This window comes from Lytechinus variegatus, chromosome 9, assembly GCF_018143015.1.
Source record: "Lytechinus variegatus isolate NC3 chromosome 9, Lvar_3.0, whole genome shotgun sequence".
NCBI lineage: Eukaryota > Metazoa > Echinodermata > Echinoidea > Temnopleuroida > Toxopneustidae > Lytechinus > Lytechinus variegatus.
Window position 1 is genome coordinate 20,280,634 of NC_054748.1, and position 18,773 is coordinate 20,299,406.

At 37.0% G+C, this 18,773-nt stretch overlaps 2 protein-coding genes across 2 annotated transcripts; both read right to left on the minus strand.

Annotated features, from left to right (window-relative positions):
• Nucleotides 1-3,145: 3,145 nt before the first annotated feature.
• Nucleotides 3,146-8,551, minus strand: LOC121421142 (ropporin-1-like protein). The gene is made up of 6 exons (XM_041615797.1): nucleotides 8,449-8,551; nucleotides 7,656-7,816; nucleotides 6,453-6,576; nucleotides 5,316-5,477; nucleotides 4,399-4,574; nucleotides 3,146-3,547 (listed from the first exon to the last, which is right to left on the minus strand). Exons 2-6 carry the CDS (start codon nucleotides 7,793-7,795, stop codon nucleotides 3,478-3,480), a joined length of 672 nt encoding a protein of 223 aa, XP_041471731.1. The 5' UTR covers nucleotides 7,796-7,816; nucleotides 8,449-8,551; the 3' UTR covers nucleotides 3,146-3,477.
• A 2,690-nt stretch (nucleotides 8,552-11,241) lies between these two features.
• On the minus strand, nucleotides 11,242-17,769 carry LOC121421788 (patatin-like phospholipase domain-containing protein 4). The gene is made up of 5 exons (XM_041616588.1): nucleotides 17,182-17,769; nucleotides 14,823-15,038; nucleotides 13,255-13,596; nucleotides 12,723-12,788; nucleotides 11,242-12,158 (listed from the first exon to the last, which is right to left on the minus strand). Exons 2-5 carry the CDS (start codon nucleotides 15,015-15,017, stop codon nucleotides 11,790-11,792), a joined length of 972 nt encoding a protein of 323 aa, XP_041472522.1. The 5' UTR covers nucleotides 15,018-15,038; nucleotides 17,182-17,769; the 3' UTR covers nucleotides 11,242-11,789.
• Nucleotides 17,770-18,773: the final 1,004 nt, after the last annotated feature.

The window sequence follows — 18,773 nt, forward strand, 5'->3', positions numbered from 1 at the left end:
CATCAATTGCAAATGATTGGATCAATTGCAACCCTTGTAAGAGAGGGCCTATGGATGGTGCTTCTCTGAAACAGTTCAATTTTTTGCAAAACAAGATTTTACAGACAAATGAAACATGTTCTTGGTTGCTAAGTCCACTACATAGGGATATATCACTTAGCACAAGAAATGGTCACCAGTCGTGAGTAAAGTTGTGTAATTTACAAATTGCTTTATAAGAAATGGGGGACCCTGCCCAGATGCTTAAACACAATACATGTGCTATTATAGAAAATACACTGCTAAAACGTTTTAACAAGTTTAAACAAAAAAAAAATTTGTGCTGAAAATCTCTTGCTTCTATTTTCTACTTTCTTTGTTCAGAAAAATGTGTCATTCTACGGACAAAATAATCTTGTTTATGCTAATGTCAGTCCCATGCATAGAACTATAGGTTGGTTAATGGATGTAAATATAATAATATATCAATGAACAATGAAGCAAAGTGAATCACACAACAGCTTGCATGCACAACATGCACATATACATTTATCACATCTTGATGTAAATATTACTAGTATTTAAATGCAGTATTGAGTTAAGTTTATTGTAAGCGCCTTGAGCACCCCTAATAGGTTGGATATGTTTTGCACATTATAAATGTCTTATTATTATTATGATGATTATACAATATACTTGCTATTCCTGGAGGGGCAGCACCAGACCCCCTAAATTTTTTCCCCTAAATTGAATAACAAGGGTATTATAGGTTAAATGACTTGTACTTCTGTTTTTAACTTTTACGCTCTTCTTTCTTCTCTCTTCCTCTGCCTTTTTCTTCATTTATCTCTACTTTTTTTCTCTTCTTTTTCTCTTCTTGAAAATTTATACGGGGTGATCTTCCTGTTACAGCTACCCTCACCTCCCCATAGCAATATTCCTGCATACATACTGAAATAGTTATGCTGAGTTTGTACAGAAGGCACTTTCTGAAGACAATCATATTATGGGTATACCAGATGAAAGAGAAATAAAACAGAGGCTGTACACATGATAATCAAATACCGATGACCATTGTGGAAAAGTCCAATTGAACTCTGTGTTTTCTGGCAGCTTGCCACACTTTAAATTGATGAACGTAGTATTATAAATAAAATAGTTCTCCAGGTCTTGATAAAAAAGGGAACGCAATGATGTTGATGAAGCAATGAATTCCATGAAATGTCACTTTCCGAAGAGCTCTAAATATCAGACAAAATCCCATTCCTTCATATGTAATTGCCATCACAAGATGATTCAGAGAGAGATTAAAAAAACAACAACATAAAATGACAACTTGAAAGGCCATATCCTTACAAAAAATACAGGGGCCATTCAAGCTGTACACATTAAAAATCTAGAGCACTGCTTTGGTGCTTGGACGTATGCTGATAATCTTTTCATATATACATACATGTAAACAAAGAGCATAAACAACTTACTTGCCTGGCAGAAACGTTACAAAGTATTTTTTTCAGTTGCAAGCGAGAGAGAAGCCAAACTATCCCAAAAATATCTGGAGTGAAACCTCTGAAAGATCTCTATGTAAAAGGATTTAAGCACATCAATCGTGGAAAATATCTTTCTTCTCTGTGTATATTCACCAATGCGGTACTTTAAAATGCTTGCTTTAAACACTTGACTTAGATTCAGTTCGTAAATTTTGAAGCATTTTCTTATCATAAAGATACCTATGTATGTACTTTGTAACATTTTGCCGGTAATAACATTATCTGCTAAAGACTGTAAGGGCATTAAAAAGAGTAAATCATTGTCACTTTCAGCGGCGGACTGTGACCCAGAGGAGACAAAACATTGGAGGGGCACAACATTGTTCACAAACAATACAGTGCCCCTCCAATTATTGTCTCCTGGTGGGTGTTTCATAAAGCTGTTCGTAAGTTAAGAACGACTGGTGATCCTTTCTTGTGGGTAATTGTAAATACATTGGCGATGGTTACGCGCGTAAGAAAGGTTCACCAGTCGTTCTAATCTTACGAACAGCTCTATGAAACGGCCCCCTGGTCACAGTCCGCCACTGGTCACTTTAATACAGAAGAGCACGAATCAATCGATTACGTGCCGATTGTTGTACACACGATGGATAGCAAATTAACTACAAATAAATCCTATATGTAAACTGATGTCCTTTCAAATGATCAACAGACAGTGATACGGCAAGAGCCAGAGAGACCTAAACACAATATATGGAGAAAATAAACGCAAATGATGTAATAATGTGTTGATTGCATGCTATAAGATGATGACAAAGTAAGGGAGAAAATGAAAATGAGCATATCATTTTTCCCAGTTCGTTGTATTATGCATATCTTCATAAAAGTTGTCATTGCTCAACAGTTATAGCAACTAGGGGTGTTGCACATAGATCCAAACCCGACTTGATTTCATGCTTAAGTTCCATCGAGTGCATGATTTTACACATGTAATGTAAATAACATTGATTGATATGCAGTAGTGCACATCTCTTGAGCATGATGATCTGACCAATGCTGTGATGCATTATAAACCACACACAACTGGGAATCTGAGTGTTATTTCTAGCCCAGACTTGAATCTTTGTAAAACAACCCCCTTGTGAGTGTGTCATAAAGCTGTTCATAAGAACAACTTTACTCTTGACTGGTGAACCCTTCCTTGGGACCTAAATCAACACCAACAAAAATTTGGGGTATATGATTCATTACAAGAAAGGTTCATCAGTTGTTTGTATACTTAAAGTCCTGTGTAACTTATGAACAGTGCAATGAAACAAACCCCAGGTGGGTGTTTCATAAAGCTATTTGTAAGTTAAGAGCGACTGGTGAACCTTTCTTAAGTGCTAAACCATTTCACACATTTTGGTGTAGATACCATTTACCACAAGAAAGGATCACCAGTTGTGCTTAAAGTCGGTCTTAACTTATGAACAGTAAAGTGTAACCAACCTGTGGGGCCCCCATCTTACAAAGACTTACGATTGATAAGATCAATCGCAACTATGAAAAGCCAGCAAAGTCAACACTGATGGATTTCCATAGTAACGATTGATTGAATCAATCAATTGTAACTCTTTGTAAAACAGGTCCCAGGGCCCCGTCTTAAAAAGAGTTGCGATTAATCCAATCAATTGTAACTCTATGGAAATCCATCAGTGTCACAGTTTTTTCTACAGGAAATTTGCAAAATGTCCTTTGTAAACAAAAGAATACATACCAAGTTGTCAAGAATTCGTGGATATACATTCATATCTAGAACAAATTTTGAACAATCATGCATTTTATGTGTTTACTTTGCTAGCTTTCCATAGTTACGTTTGATCAGATCAATCGTAAGTCTTTGTAAGACAGGGCCCAGGTCTCTTCGCTATCTTCAATGCCCCCCCAGTCTTCAACAGACGTAACAAAACAAGGATATTAACAGAGATGATTGGTCGATGATGGTCCGTTTGATAGCTGCTGCTCAAAGGCCGAGCTTGGGGCAGTCGGGATGGAGGAAGTTCCTTGGTTGCACTGCGCCGTTCTGTTTGTCACTGTAATATCAAACACAAAAATATAAGAATGAAATACCAATTTGTAACTGAAACAAAAAATATGATACAACACTCTCCATAAATACAAAAATCTTCATAAAAACAAGATAAAAGTTACAATGGATGGACACTTTTCAAAAATATTCTGATCATATTGACTAAAAACCTACAAATTTTCACAGAATTTAATTTTCTCTTTTAGATATTAGTTAAGTTAAAACATGCCTGAAATTGACTAACAAAATTCTGATAAACCAAACATCTATAGTAAGAGATTTCTATCACATATGGCTGCTCCTAATCAAAGGACAAATTTATAACTAAGAATATAGGCAATAGTCTAACTTATGAATATGGGTGAACAGCATTAAAGATAAATACCAGGGGTCCTGGTAGCAAAATAAGAGCAGAATTCCATCAAACGTCAGGTAGTTTTGAACGCAATATTAATACACTGTCCCATATATGCTTTTCTGTGATAGTGATCATCAGAATTATTGAATTTGAGCTAACATTCTATGATTTTACATAGATAGGCTTACATTTTTTACCAGATCAGGGGCCCGATGCAGAAAGAGTTGCCTTTAAACGCAAGTCAAAAAAACGATTGCAAGTCCTAAACGAGCGCCATTGATTGGTTGAATATCAAGTTGCGCATGATTTTTATAGAGTTGCGATCGATTGCAACTCTTTCTGCAACGGGCCCCAAGTTGCATATTAATATCTTGACAATTAACCTTGATTTAAAAGGCTTTTTAATGAAATAATTGCTGCAACTACTGTCTTTTACCTTTGAAAGCAGCACACAAATAAGATCACACTTATATCATGTTTTATAAGGTATGACTTACACATGGTATTGCAGGTAGGTGAAGACGCCCTCTATCTGCTCTTCCGAGATCTCTCCGTCAATCTGAGCCAGGTACGTATAGAGCTCCTTGAAGAGGTCAAAGGGTATCCTCGCTGCACCGCCCTCGGGGTCCTTGGTCAAAATCTCACAGATGACCTTCATAGCAGAGGTGATGTTCTGGAGGTTAAAGGTCAAAGGTCACACAGAAATAAGCATGATAATCAGGACATTCCAGCCAGGTGTAGCGTATTTGTCCAACAAATAATTATACATTATCCCACATGTGCTGATCTGTGCTGGTGATCTTCAGTGTAAATGTTTTTTTTAGATTTCTACAATCCAATATAAAGTGCAACCTTGCAAACAGCAGTGATTTTTTAAGCTTATAATGTGATCAGACTTTTCTGCTATAATTGTTCTGGCTCATGTGTTCTTTTAAAAGATATTTAAAAGCTTCAACTGGGAGCTTCTAGGGAGTTTTACCGAGTTTGCAAGAGACTCAAGTTCTATTCCAAATCAAGCATAATGGGGTGTTACAAGAAAGCTGAGGTGTGACTGAATTAAAAAAATCTTTTATATTTGCATTTCATCAATGGAACTGTGCTTGAATTGGAATTGAACTTTTTGAAGTTTTGTGAAACACCCAACTAGTTTACATTTAGGACTAGACAAAGGTTAGTCACAGTAAATGGAAGATTGAAAAGGATTGTTACAATTGTTACAGAAGCATGACTTGTACTATCCCACTTTGAGTAATTAGCTTAATTGGAAGACCCGGTGCATATGTTTTTTACAGAAATATGACGCAACATAAATGCTGTGGATCATCATGATCATCATCTTTATCATCAAAATAAATCCTTTTTGATGCATTACATCCAGCATGTCCCGAGGCTTAAAAACGACAACAAAACTTACCCCTGCGAGAGCTGAGCAGGCAAGGGCAAAGAACTTTGGCCATTCGATCTCATCCCCGAAGCTACCAATCTGAATCAAGCTGAACATTCTCTCCTTAGGGAGACAGTTGTCCTTCCATTTCTGTTCTAGTTCTTCCAGTGAGATTTTCTTCTTGGGACCAAGCTGAGGGATGAAATAAATAAATCATATGTAAATGTTATTATTACTATTAATTGTTTGACGTCACCCATGCCTGGGAGGTGAAAAGCGAACTGAATCACTGTGACCCACAGGTCTCTCCTCCCGACATAACTGACTGGAGGGAGTGCAGGTGGACCACTACACCGGGTTCCCCCCCCCCTCTTATACCAATAGTGCAGTGGGTTAACATGCAAAGGCGGTGACTCTCCTCTACACCGGGCCTCCATTTAACATCCTATCTGAGGGAAAAAGTGTTTTCCACTGTAACATAGCCTGCATCTATGGAACATGGGAGCTACATTCACAAGCAACGCAGGATTCAGTAATCCGCCCAGGGTGGACTCAAAACAACGATCTTTGGTTCGACGGTCAGACCCTTTATTGACTAAATCAACTTCACTCTCATTTGTGAAGCTAAGAGGACAAACTATCAATTCTTTTGAGCATTTTCATGAAACATATACATGTAGTCATTGATTTTCATTGACTACCTATTACATCAATCCTTGCATCTGATTGACTAAGAGCAAATAAATGAATATCACTGACAAAACCTTTCACGAAATACTCCCTGGAGCTACATGTATCTTTTCAAAGCAAATTTGAGGAAAGATCTTATGTACATTAATATTGGCACAGAAGTGATAATTTGTCTTAGGCATCTACTGTAATCAAAAGAGATGGTTTGCTTCATATTTCATACTATTGAAGATGATTATATCAGAGAAACACAAAAGGGTATATTTAAGAATAAACAAATAAACTGATGCCAAATGATCAGTGAAACTTCAATAACCGAATGTCTAAGGTTCATGAACTAGGTCCATATACTTTGTAAGTTATGACATCTTACAGATTTGAATATTGATTATCAGAAAACAATACCCGTCTTACTTCTGAAATGCAGGCAAGACCATAATGATTAAAAAAAAAAAGAAAATAGCCTTGGGAACATACCTGTCTGTTTAGCACAGAGAGGATTCCTGGTGTTAGTCCAGTGTCTGTTTTCTGTGTGGCCATGGGCATCTCAAGCCTTTCCTTCACCGGGGGTGTCTCCCCATTGGCAAGGGCATGGAAATATCTGCAAAATAGAAGCAAACGATTGTTATTTTCATGCGGAAATCTAAGGGGAAAAGCTATCTGTAACAACAAATTCATAAATGATTGTCTATGAGGATAAAAGGCTGTATTGGATTTCTAAGCTCTGGCTTACTGAAAGTTTGAAACGATGATGTCAGTCTTGCTAACCATTATTGGACACTGGGTAGCCAATAAAATTAAAAACTAAAAATCTTTTTAAAAATAACAATTCCAGGTTAACTGCAATTTAAACTGGGTCAAAAGTGGGGCTGCCCAGAAAATAACTTTGGTTATTGCTCAGCCAAACAAACATTTGGGGAATTGTAGGCAAACGGTTTTCTGCTCACAATATGCTGTTTTTTTAATTGAAAGAACTTAATTTCATAATTGTTACCGCATTTCAGTGGTACCCAGTAGTTGTATGTAAAGACAAGTTGTTTTAAAGGACAAGTCTACCCTAACAAAAAGTTTATTTTTTATAATAAAAGAGAAAAATGCAACAAGAATAACGCTGAAAATTTCATCAAAATTGGATGTAAAATAAGAAAGTTATGACATTTCAAAGTTTTGCTCCATTTCACAAAACTGTTGTATGCACATGAGGAAACGTCATCCACTCACTATTTCTTTTGTATTTTATTATGAGAAATATAAAATATTTTAATTTTCTCCTAATTGTCAAGTGAAAAAACTATCAATTCCTCCAAGAACATGTGGAATTAGCATTGTTTAATAGTACTATATGGTACTGTCAAGTTGGTCCTCATTGTCAAATCTATAAAAAATGAAATATTGTATAATTCAAACAGTAAAAATAAAAAACATTACAAATACAAAACTATCACATTTATTCATATTAATGCATGCATGTCAAGAATTTACTGCTATAAAAAAATTGATATCAATATAAGTGTCCAAACATTGTGCCCTATCCTAAAATCCCGGGTTGGATTTCATAAAGAAATGTTATCATAACATATACGCTTTTTCTGTAACAAATTTACTATTATATGGAAGGATTTCAGAGTCTGCAGTCGCCCAATTTTTTTACAGGCCAAACAGGCCACGATTTGGACTTACGCTGCTGACCACTGAAGGACATCAGCTGGCTGGGTCCTGATGGCAGACTTGGTGAACTGCTTCATGATATCAGGTAGGTCAGGGGGAATGTTTATCTGCTGAGAGCAGTACATAGGTACGTCATCACCTACTCCTGGCATCTTGATTCTGATCTTGCGAGTCTGTGGAATGAGAGAAAGGGGAATTTTTTTAATCAAGTGGGGAGGCTTCAGTTGAGAAATGGGTCATGGGAAGAGAGAGTGAAAGAAACATGGGAATAGATCTGGGTGTAGGAGGAAGATAAATAAAATGGACAAGAACAAGATTGGGGGAGGAAGAGGATATTGGCATGACTAAGAAGAGGAGAGGGGGGATAAGAGCCATCTCATTTTTTTTCCAATTTTCTCTGTTTCTGTTCTGTTCATGACATGATCGAGACTCAAGACTCAAGTTTTTTTGTTTAGTCTAACTCCACTTACAATTACATTCAGCTAGATTTTGTATTGAATTAACTCACCAAAACAACAAACATTCAAACATAAGAATCGCTAAAGATACATATAAATTTCACTTAGTCTTAACTTACATTATTTAACAAGAGAAAAACAAACCGACACAAAGTCAATAGAATATGTGCCAAAATCAAACACGAAATCCTATGTATGGGACTACACAAATAAATTTACTCGAAACTAAGAAACTAATCACACATAAAATGCAGCTTTCTGCAAAGAAGCAAACGTACTAAAACCGAGGAATGAGAAAAAATATTATTTCTTACTCTTTTTAGAACAAATTCCTAAAATATACTTACTTGACCGAAGAAATATGTAGGATTCTAGATTGGAAAAAGATTCTTGATTGACCAGCGTTGACAAGGCAACATAGAATTTCACGCATGCGCAGAATCGTCAGTGTCTCAAACTTTTTGACATAAAAATACTCTCTCGCACTAGCCCTCTCGCCGCCGCGCGCCTATACGGAAAATGAACGGGGGGGGGGGGGGGGGGGGACTTTGAAAATATTGAAAAGAGAAGGGAGAAGAAGAGAAATGAACAAAAAAATGTGTGAACTTGGTCATAGGCCTGCAAAAATTAATATTTTTTATTGCAAAAATTAATATTTTTTATTGAAAACAAAAATTAAATCAATATAACTGACACTAAACCATAGAGTTAATATATAGCCTACTAGCACCAAACCCACAGTAATGCACCCCCGGGGAGGAAGCAAGACCCTGCAAAATATGTTTGTCGGGGGCCCGGCCGGGTGCAGATATGTGAACGGGGCAAAACCGAAGAGCGGTGCATTAAACAGAAAGTCTTATTTTCTGTTATATTTTTTTCCTAAAATTTGATCCGTCTACTAACGCATATAAAGATGATGTGGGAAACATCATCTTCCTCCATATTTTTCGATTCTCCGTTTTTATCTTTTTATAAATATATTGAAAATATATTGAGTTAGTACTGATCGAATATGGCTTACTTAGCATATTAATATTATCATTATTTATTATTATCATTGTCATTATTGTGAAATTCTTTTGAAAATTCGGTAGGCAAATGTATTTTAAGGCTTGACTTTGTCTGAGTCAGTGATAGGCAGGATGGGGCAGCTGTGACTACCAAAACTATACATAGAGGAGGAAAATAAGGGGGAAATTAAATAAATAAATGAATAAATAAATAAATAGAGAAGAAGAAGAAGAAGAAAAGAAGAGGGTGTGTTTAACTATATAATTTTATTGTTGAAAAAAATAGACGCTCCCTTTTGGTAGGTTTGCCCTTCCCGGAAAATATCAATTAAATAAATATAAAAAAACAAATGATGGAAATCTGGGCTTGGTCTATTATGTCCATCAGCCCATCCTGTCTTCCCTCACCTCTCTGCCCCAACCCCCCCCCCTCTCTCTCTCTCCCTCTTGCTCTTATTTTAACTCTTCCTTTTCTCTGTTTCCCGGGGGGCCACTTACATTGACGAGTGGATACCATGCGCGACCAAAAAAAAAACACGTAAGAAGGATGTCTTTTCACGATAGGGCACGTTACGTACGTAACGTGATAAGGGTGTCAAAAACACAAAAATAATGAAAAATTTCGGGAGGAAAATTACGTGTTTAGGGTCGAATTTGCGGGGATGATAAAACAATCTTAAAATGTTTTATAAAGGATGTCCTTTTTGCCCCAACAGTTCGTGTTTAGAGTCCGATGTGTGCGAGATGTAGAAGGTGGGGTCGTACTAAACCAAATAAGGTAAAGCCGACGACCGAAGGACTCGTAACAATAAAACATTCATGTACTTGTTTAGGGGTTCATTTCAGGGAATATTTACAACGCTTCTTTTTGCCAGGGAATATTTGCCAAGAGTATCGTTTTGTTTCCAATACTTGTTAAGGTATAGGGTTTCACTCGCCAATACTTGTTAAGCATGTTAAGGGGTGCATTTTCAGAATATGGAAATTACGTGTTTAGGGTGCTTTTCGAGACCCCATGGTCGCGCATGGTATCCACTCGTGAATGGAAGTGGTCCCCCCCCCCGGCTCTGTTCTAACCTTTTTCCTCTGTCATTTTTCTTCCGACCTCTCTCACGGACACACACACACTCGCAGACATGCACACTCTTAAACCTTCTTCACTCTAAACAAAATATTGGGTAAAAGTGATCCATGAGAGTAATTATGTGTCCAACCAACATTGCAAAGGGCATTTCTTTTGGTCACTTTTATTTATCCAGTGTGATGAAAATTTTGCCCATTCTAAAGTAATTGCTGCTTTTTTTATTCTTTATTTTTTTTACCTAACTGGACAATAATAAGTATGCTTCCCGCATTGGGTAAAACACTGCCCAAAATTGGTTGGACACGTAATTATGTTATGCAGGGCCCGCTGGAAGAGCAGTCTTATGATTGAAGTGGCTACCCTGGGTAAATAAAACGTTATTATTATTATTATATTATTATAATTAACCTTGTGGTGGTAAAAATTTCATTCATATTCTCTCTCTTCCCCCTGCCCCCCTCCCCCCACTCTCCCCCTCCCTCACTCTTCCTGTCTGTCTGTTTATCTCTCCCCTTTTGTAAACTTTCCCCCTCTCACTCTTTCTACTTCCTCTCCTTCTCTCCCTCTCTCCCTATCTCTCACATTCTTTCTTTCTATCTTTCAATCTGTCGCCCTTTTTTCTCTCATTTATTTTCTTCTTTTTTGTTGCATTGTACATTTGTTTTTTTAACCTATTTGAATTTGAATGAATAAATAATTGAATTGAATTTAATTCAATTTTCTCCTTTCATTTCAATTCCAATTATTTTTACACATATTCAGTAAAAAAAATATATAAGTACAATCAAAATATATACATATAATACAATATATTAGATAAAAAAAACATAAGATAATCAAAATGTGAAGGGAGTTGACAAATGCCATATCGACCAAGGTCAATTCCCAATGAAAAAATAGATGAAATTAGATAATATAAAATTATAATCACACTTCATTCATTTTTATAAAAGATTTTGTATTTATTTGCACAAAACATGACATACATTAAAGGAAATCGACTTTACAAATTAATTTTCATTAAAAAAATATCATATAGGGGATGTTTTTAAAATTTTTATTTAGATTCACAATAACCAGCATACTTCATTTCTAAAATCATACTTTATTCTCTTATTGCTCGAATATAATCTTTTTTTCTAATTTCACATCTGACAAGGGTAGAATAGACTGAGATTCGACCAGCAGACGACACACTGGAAATTAGTGGTAAATGTTTTTTCCACCATGCATGACAGTTGCCAGAGGGAGTAGAGCTTTCGCCGAATAATAAGGTGGTTAGTGATGTTTTACCTGATTGCCAAGAAAGCATGAATGCTTGTAAGCAAGCAACCAGAGGACCGAAGGCTTAAGGACCTCTCCGTTCGAGGGACTTGGTGTTGAGGATTAATTCTTTCTCGATGGTAACCCGATTTCATTTTCCCCAAAATGACGGGTCAAAAGATATATCTTTTCTATTTCCGAAGCTTTTCTTAAAGTCTGTATCAGAAAATTATTCACTCCCGATGAAAGCTCGTGATACCCGGATCTGACTATAACCGGAAACCAAAACCCTGACGATTCGATGGTTGGTTGTATCCATGGTGATTTGTCCTCACCGAAGATCCTCAACCGAATGAATAGCAGCATACGAGTCCCGTTGGGGTTTATAACCTTTCCCGTTTTCCTCGTAGATATGATACAGCTTCAAAAATCGAGTCGCATCTTCGTACCCGTCCGCAAAATAAGTCTCAAGATACGCCTTTGGGGGCGGGAATAGCCCATCCCCAATTCGGTACATCTGCAGCGCGCTGATGTCGAACCGCTGACCGGTTGTGTCCACCCAACCGCAAGCGATCTTGTCTCGCATCCTGAGGCGGTTTTTCGGATTTGGTGAGATCTTGATCAGATTGCCCGAAGGGAATTTAAAGGTCACGTCGGTAGAGAGGTTCTCCTTCCGGGACAGTGTGACGTCACCAAGGAACTGCAATGGGGGGGGGGGGGTTGAAACAAAGTTGTACACACGAAAAGCTATTAGTCAATGACGGGGGTTTGATGAAAAGTTAATTCCTTAAAATATATTAAGCAAAATGAAAAAAAAAATCTTTATCAATTCGAGGGGGGGGGGTGACCTTAAGTTAATCAGAGCAACATACTTAACATTCAATTTTCAAAACTATCAAATCGATATATTTTCTGCAGGAATCTTTTTTTTTGTTGGGTTGGAGGTGTTTGCCATTATCGCGCCCCGTTGTAAGACTTGAATTATCTAAAACAAAGAGCTGGTATTATAACCAGGGTTGGATCAATAATTTTCCAAGAGGGGGGCACATTTTTGTGGAGGAAAAATTTGACAAGAAAATAAAAAAGAAAAGAAAAGGTTTTCACTTTCAAAAGAAGGTCCGGCTGTGCCCCCGCCCTCCTGGAGCCGCCAGTGATTTTAGCAATATGAGATGAAAGACAACTTTATCCCCATCCTCAAATGAAATCACTTGGATATTGATAATAATAACAAAAGAGTTAAAAAACACACGCCAACCAATCCTACCTTGCCGTCTATAGAGGGCGGTGTCCACATTGTGAACCAGGGAACGAAGACACTCCCAAGGATCACCTATGTCGAAATGAAATATACAAAAGCAAGAAAAAAGCAGGTGCTCGATTAGTGACAGGATAGAGATATTTTTTGAGGAAGAAAGTGTCCAGGAATCATGACAAGAAGGGGGTACTTTTGATACTCCACCCCACCCCCCCAAAAAAAAAAATGACAAGAACATAGGTTATTAGCATTTTTACGTTTCAATCATGTTGTAAAGAACGGAAAACAATAAAGGGCATGTGCCCCACTTGCCAAACCCCACCCGAACTACGCTTGATTTAAAGACTAGGTATAATTAATTTACATTCAAACATACTACAAATGGATATAAAGCAAATTCAAATGAAGAAATTAACTATAACATAACATAATTGTGATTGCAAGAGTAGAGGGAAAAGGGGATCGGAGTTATAATGGAGTGAAACATTTTGGGTATACATGGTACTATATGGAGATCCAAGTGAAAGAAGACATAGCTAACCTCAATAAGCTCTTCTCTGGTACTATAACTTGAGATCTGAACCTCAGATCCTAAGCTCCAAACCCGATCACCGACCTCGAATACTTTCGGTCCCTTCGTTCTCACGCACGAGCTCGTCCCTTGATCGACGTCATGAACGGTCAGTGGGTCGTACTTATCGACCAATCGCAACTCGGTAGCCTTGATGAATAATTTATGAGATGCTAATTCGTGTGCGTTCATTGGTAGAAGCTGGGTGAGGAGCGCGCGGAGTCTACCAATGAAATCAAAGCCTGGTGTGATGGCCCCGTAGGGGAGGGACGAAATATCGTCGACAATACTGTACAGGCCGCAGAGTAAATCCTACGTAAAAAAACACGAAATAATGATTCAATTCAGTATTAGTAAAATTACATATTAAAACGGCAAAATCTTACGGAAAAGTTCTATTTTTTTGTAAAAATATAAAGAAAATGCAGATGGTTGACGAACAGAATTAGGGTCCGAGGTTAAGACAAGCTAATGATCTCTTTATTCCAAATTTCAAATACACATTTTCACGAAACACTATTCAATATGTCGGACCCAAACTTTGGAATTCTTTATCGAATAAACTCAAACATTCCCCCACTCTCCTGCATGTCTTTCAAACGAAAATATAAATTTTACCTTATTACTCCTTAAGATATGTTTATATTTGCCTCTCCCTCCCCCTTATTCGTCTTTTACTTTCTTTTGCTTTGTCTGTGGTTTTGAGGTCAAGTATATATATTTTTTTCATATGTAATTTATGTATTCAATTTTTTTTCTTTCATTTGGGGATTGACCTTGATAGATCAATATGGCCTTTGTCAATCCCCTCCACATTTTGATTTTCTATGTCTTTTTTATGTATATATTGTAACTATTTATACTTGTATTGTTATTATCTATATGTATGCATTCGATTGTAACGATATTGCATGTTTTTACTCAATATGTGGAAAATAAAACTGAATTCGAATTTATGAATATTAAGGTCGCTATTGATGTATAAAATCTAACAAAAATGCAAAGTGAATTTTTTTCTTCAAATTGGAAGTGAGGGTAGGGAATGGGTAGAGGGTGAGAAAAAACAGACGACAGAATGGGAGGTAGAATGATAGGCCTACATGCACTGCAAAAACTCCAGTGTTGATTTAACACCAGCCCGGAATGCCTACACCAGAGAAGTATTGAAACAACACCAGTTTGGAATCAAACCGATGCTGTTTTGATACTATTTGGTGTTGTATAAACACCTATCTGGTGTTAGACCAAAACGAAACTGGTGTTGTTTAGCACTTCTCTGGTGTGGACATATAGATTCCGGGCTCGTGTTAAATTAACACCAGAGTTTTTGCAGTGTACATAGTGAGGGAAATACGGATTTTCAGAAGTCAGAAGTTTTAATAAGTTGTGGAAAGTGAAATTAAGGAATATGAAACCGAAAGCTTAATTGGGGCGGAGCGGGGAGGGGGATCTTGCCCTTAGTAAATTTAATGCCCCTAGCTCCGTGACTCCGATAGCTAGTTTGATCTATAATAATCGTGATAACCATTAAGGCCTACCTGCAACTTTTCAGGAGCCGTCAACATGACAGCAGCGATGACGGCACTGGATGACGACCCACCTATCGCCTGCATGTCGGAGAGGACGACGGATCCGTGGTCGAGCAGGCATTGCGACACACCGAGGTTGCTCAGCCCGAAGAATGACGCTTCAGTGAATGACAGGTTGAACGGAGGAGATACATGTGACGTCATAATGGGTGAGGCGTGGTGTACCTTGGGAGGAGAATGTGTAATTCCTTTGTTACGTCGATCATTGGCCAATACATATTCATATACATTATCATCAGCAGCAGCAACATTGTCATCATCATCATCATCACCATCGTCGTCGTCACCATAATTCGTATTATGTGCAACTATCACCATCATCATCATCACCATCATCATCATCATATATCATCATCATTATCATAATCATCACCTTCATATATCACCATCATTATCATAATAATCATCATCTTCTTCATCATCATCATCATCACCATCATCATCATCATCACCATCATCATCACCATCATCATCACCATCATCATTATCATCATCACTATCATCATCATCATCATCATCATCTTCATCATCATCATCACCACCTCCAACACCACTCTTATCACCATCATATTTATTATTGCCGTCATTATTTAGTCATCATCATCTTCATCGCCCTTATCATCACCACCACCACCACCACCACAACCACTATACCACCACCAACACAATCACCATCTTTACTGTTATAATAATTCTTTTAATTTATCGTTACGTTTGTTTGTATTACTACATCCTCATGATCATGGTCGTCATAAATCTTTATCATCATTTTCATCATTATTAATGACAATTTTACAAGTAGACAAATAAGCTATATCATATAGGCCTACTAAATACCTAAAATAACTCTATTCTTGAATGTTTACATGGCGTGCCGTATCCTCGTCAGCAAATCAACAAAGAAGTGTCAGACACGGCATGTCCTTGTAAGCAAGTATCATGCTAATAAAAACTATTCAAAAGAACAAGACTGTTATCGATAATATCGATCGGATAATGATACACGGGGTTTCAAGTGTTGTTAAGTGCAGTGACTTGTATTGATGACCTTCATTATCTTGTAGTAAAGCTATAGTTTATCCAAGGGGCTTATCCCCCACCGAGTTTCACGCTGTTGTACAACTTCTAACATTATGCTGTGCGTTGCAAAGATGATACTGTATGATTCAAATTCGAATAAATGTAACTGCATATTCAGTACAGTGGTTTTTATTTCATTTTTTTATTGGTGCCGGGATTAATGATGTAAACTGCACAAACCGGTCAATGTGATATATTTCCATTGGTTACTCATTATAGTGTAGTTTCCATACACTCTAAATACTGAAATGTTAAATCAGCATGCGTTACCACCTTTTCCAAATGATGCATTTACCACTTTTAAATGGTTCAATCCAAAATATGATTTCTTGGATTAAGATTTATACAAAGTTGGATAACATTTAGAAATGGTTCTCCCTTTCGAAAAATTTTATTGCACTTTTAACATTTCAGTTTAGCGTGTATAATTACAATGAATGCTATCACCCCATTTTCCTTACATTTCTGTTACTAATTGTGTATAATTTATAAAATTTTCTTTTGAAGTGTATACTGCAAAAACTCTGTTGTTAATTTAACACCAGCCCGGAATCTATTATGTCCACACCAGAGAAGTGTTAAACAGCACCACATAGGTGTTTATACAACACCTATTAGTATTAACAACATCGGTTGATTTCAAACTAGTGTTGTTTTAACACTTCTCTGGTGTGGACATAATATAGATTCCGGGCTGGTGTTAAATCAACACCGGAGTTTTTGCAGTGTATGTTTCAATCCAAAATTCAATTAAGCTTATTTCCCTTACATTCTGTTAATGTGAATAATTCATCAAATTTTCTACATAGGCTCAGACATACAGTAGGTCGACATATAAATTTCTGTTTGCCCCCCCCCCCCCCAATTAGATATCCAAAGTAAATAAATATGTATGCTGAAACACAATATGAGCATGATGATTCTGTATGACAATTGCTTTTCATGAGTCCCATTCGCCACAACAACGTATCATCTTATTACAATCAGCAATTCATTTAGTCGCAAAAAGGAATAGTGATGTGATGATAACGAAAACATTTGAAAATTTGAATATAAAATCTAAGAAAAGATACGGGCACAGAGTGATGATAATCATTTGTTCTCACTGCATCATGTCATTACCATCGTGGCGAGAATACAAGGTTTGAAAAGGTGGAGATTGATAAAATGGAATGTTTCCAGAATAAATTTAAATCTATTTTCATCAAATTTTGATATTTATACTTACATCTGAATCTGCAAATGTAATATGAAGGCAAACTAAACTCGATTGATTTGAGTCCAGTCTCGCTTCGGATGTGTCGAAGTGCGCCTCTCCTCCTTATTCCAAAACCACAACAAAAAAAACTTTCGAACGATTTGAGAAGATTATTTGCGGTTAGATGACCTTGTTGTCGGGCTCGTTGTACTACATGAACGTGGTTGTGTTATTCTAAACAATCAATTACTGTTTTCATTAGTCCAATTCATAGGGCATTTATGATCCAAGTTCCCATATTGCGAAATCTCTGGCCTTCCTTGACCGACGAAGTTTTTTATGGAGTCTAAAAATACATAAACACGCATTGAGTATAATACTTCGATTCCTCCTAGTCCAAAATGCTGATCGCGTGCAGTCGCACGTACGGTGAGCTCTTATTTTGAACCAGTTCGTTAATCTCAAATCGGCAAACAGGATATTTTTCTTCTCCCTTTGTACTCCAGTCAAAAGCAATACACGATATATCTGTGAATGAATTCTTTCACTCCGATGTAATTTTCAAGGCACTTTTATCTGTTCTTCTTTTGTATGTTCTTTGCCCTCTTGACTCTGCTTGCCGAACCAATACGCTAGTCTCAAATATTCAGACAGTTTGAATCTTAACGTTTTTTGCACTAGTGCTGCGTCGATAAAAGAGTCAAATTGAGAAAATGCAACATTACAGTTTATTCTTTTATATTGTTTGCATTTCGCCGGAAAATAGTTATTCGATCGTACGATATCGTAGCTTGATTGTAGGCATGGAGCAATAAGAATGGGGTCTGGAAAAGCGACTATTATGTTCCATTTGCCTGAAGGAGGGGACAGATTTGGGACGTGGGAAGCGTTGCGTAGCGATAGCAACCCTAAGCTATGGGATTGACCCGCCCGTTCGGAAGGTACAACCATTTTTTTTATTCAGGGAGACAGCCAAAGAGGGGGGGGGGGGGGGGGGAGAGGTCTGATGAAATATTCTAAACGAATAGATAATATATGCATGGATGGATAGATAGATAGATAGAAAGGTAGATAGATAGATAAACAGATAGATAGATAGACAGACAGATAGATAGATAGACAGACAGATAGATAGATAGATAGATAGATAGATAGACAGACAGACGGGCAGAGAGGTAAGTAGTACATAGATAGATAGGTTGATTGATTGATTGATAGCTAGCTAGATAGATAGACAGATAGATAGATAGATAGATAGATAGATAGATAGATAGATAGACAGACAGACAGATAGACAGATAGCTAGATAGATAGACAGATAGATAGACATATAGATAGATAGATAGATAGACAGACAGACAGATAGAAAGATAGATAGATAGATGGACAGACAGATAGATAGAGAGATAGATAGATAGATAGATGGATAGATAGATAGATAGATAGACAGACAGACAGATAGAAAGCTTGATAAATAGACGGGCAGAGAGGTAAATAGTACATAGATAGATATATCAAGTGTTTTATAGTGTTACGTCACAGAATAAAATCTTTAATCGAAATAAGGCCTCTCTCATTTTTTTTATTCAAGCCATTATGTAATAGGAAACATAATTACCCAC

Excerpts from the sequence above, each read along its gene's own strand:
- LOC121421788 (XM_041616588.1), bottom strand. The coding sequence starts at position 15,017 with ATGACGTCACATGTATCTCCTCCGTTCAACCTGTCATTCACTGAAGCG. Across the intron at positions 13,597-14,822 it reads CGGCTCCTGAAAAGTTGCAG|GATTTACTCTGCGGCCTGTA; the intron begins GTAGGCCTTAAT and ends TTTTTTACGTAG. Across the intron at positions 12,789-13,254 it reads CCAGAGAAGAGCTTATTGAG|GTGATCCTTGGGAGTGTCTT; the intron begins GTTAGCTATGTC and ends ATTTCGACATAG.
- LOC121421142 (XM_041615797.1), bottom strand. The coding sequence starts at position 7,795 with ATGCCAGGAGTAGGTGATGACGTACCTATGTACTGCTCTCAGCAGATA. Across the intron at positions 6,577-7,655 it reads GTCCTTCAGTGGTCAGCAGC|ATATTTCCATGCCCTTGCCA; the intron begins GTAAGTCCAAAT and ends TCTATTTTGCAG. Across the intron at positions 5,478-6,452 it reads TCTCTGTGCTAAACAGACAG|CTTGGTCCCAAGAAGAAAAT; the intron begins GTATGTTCCCAA and ends TTCATCCCTCAG.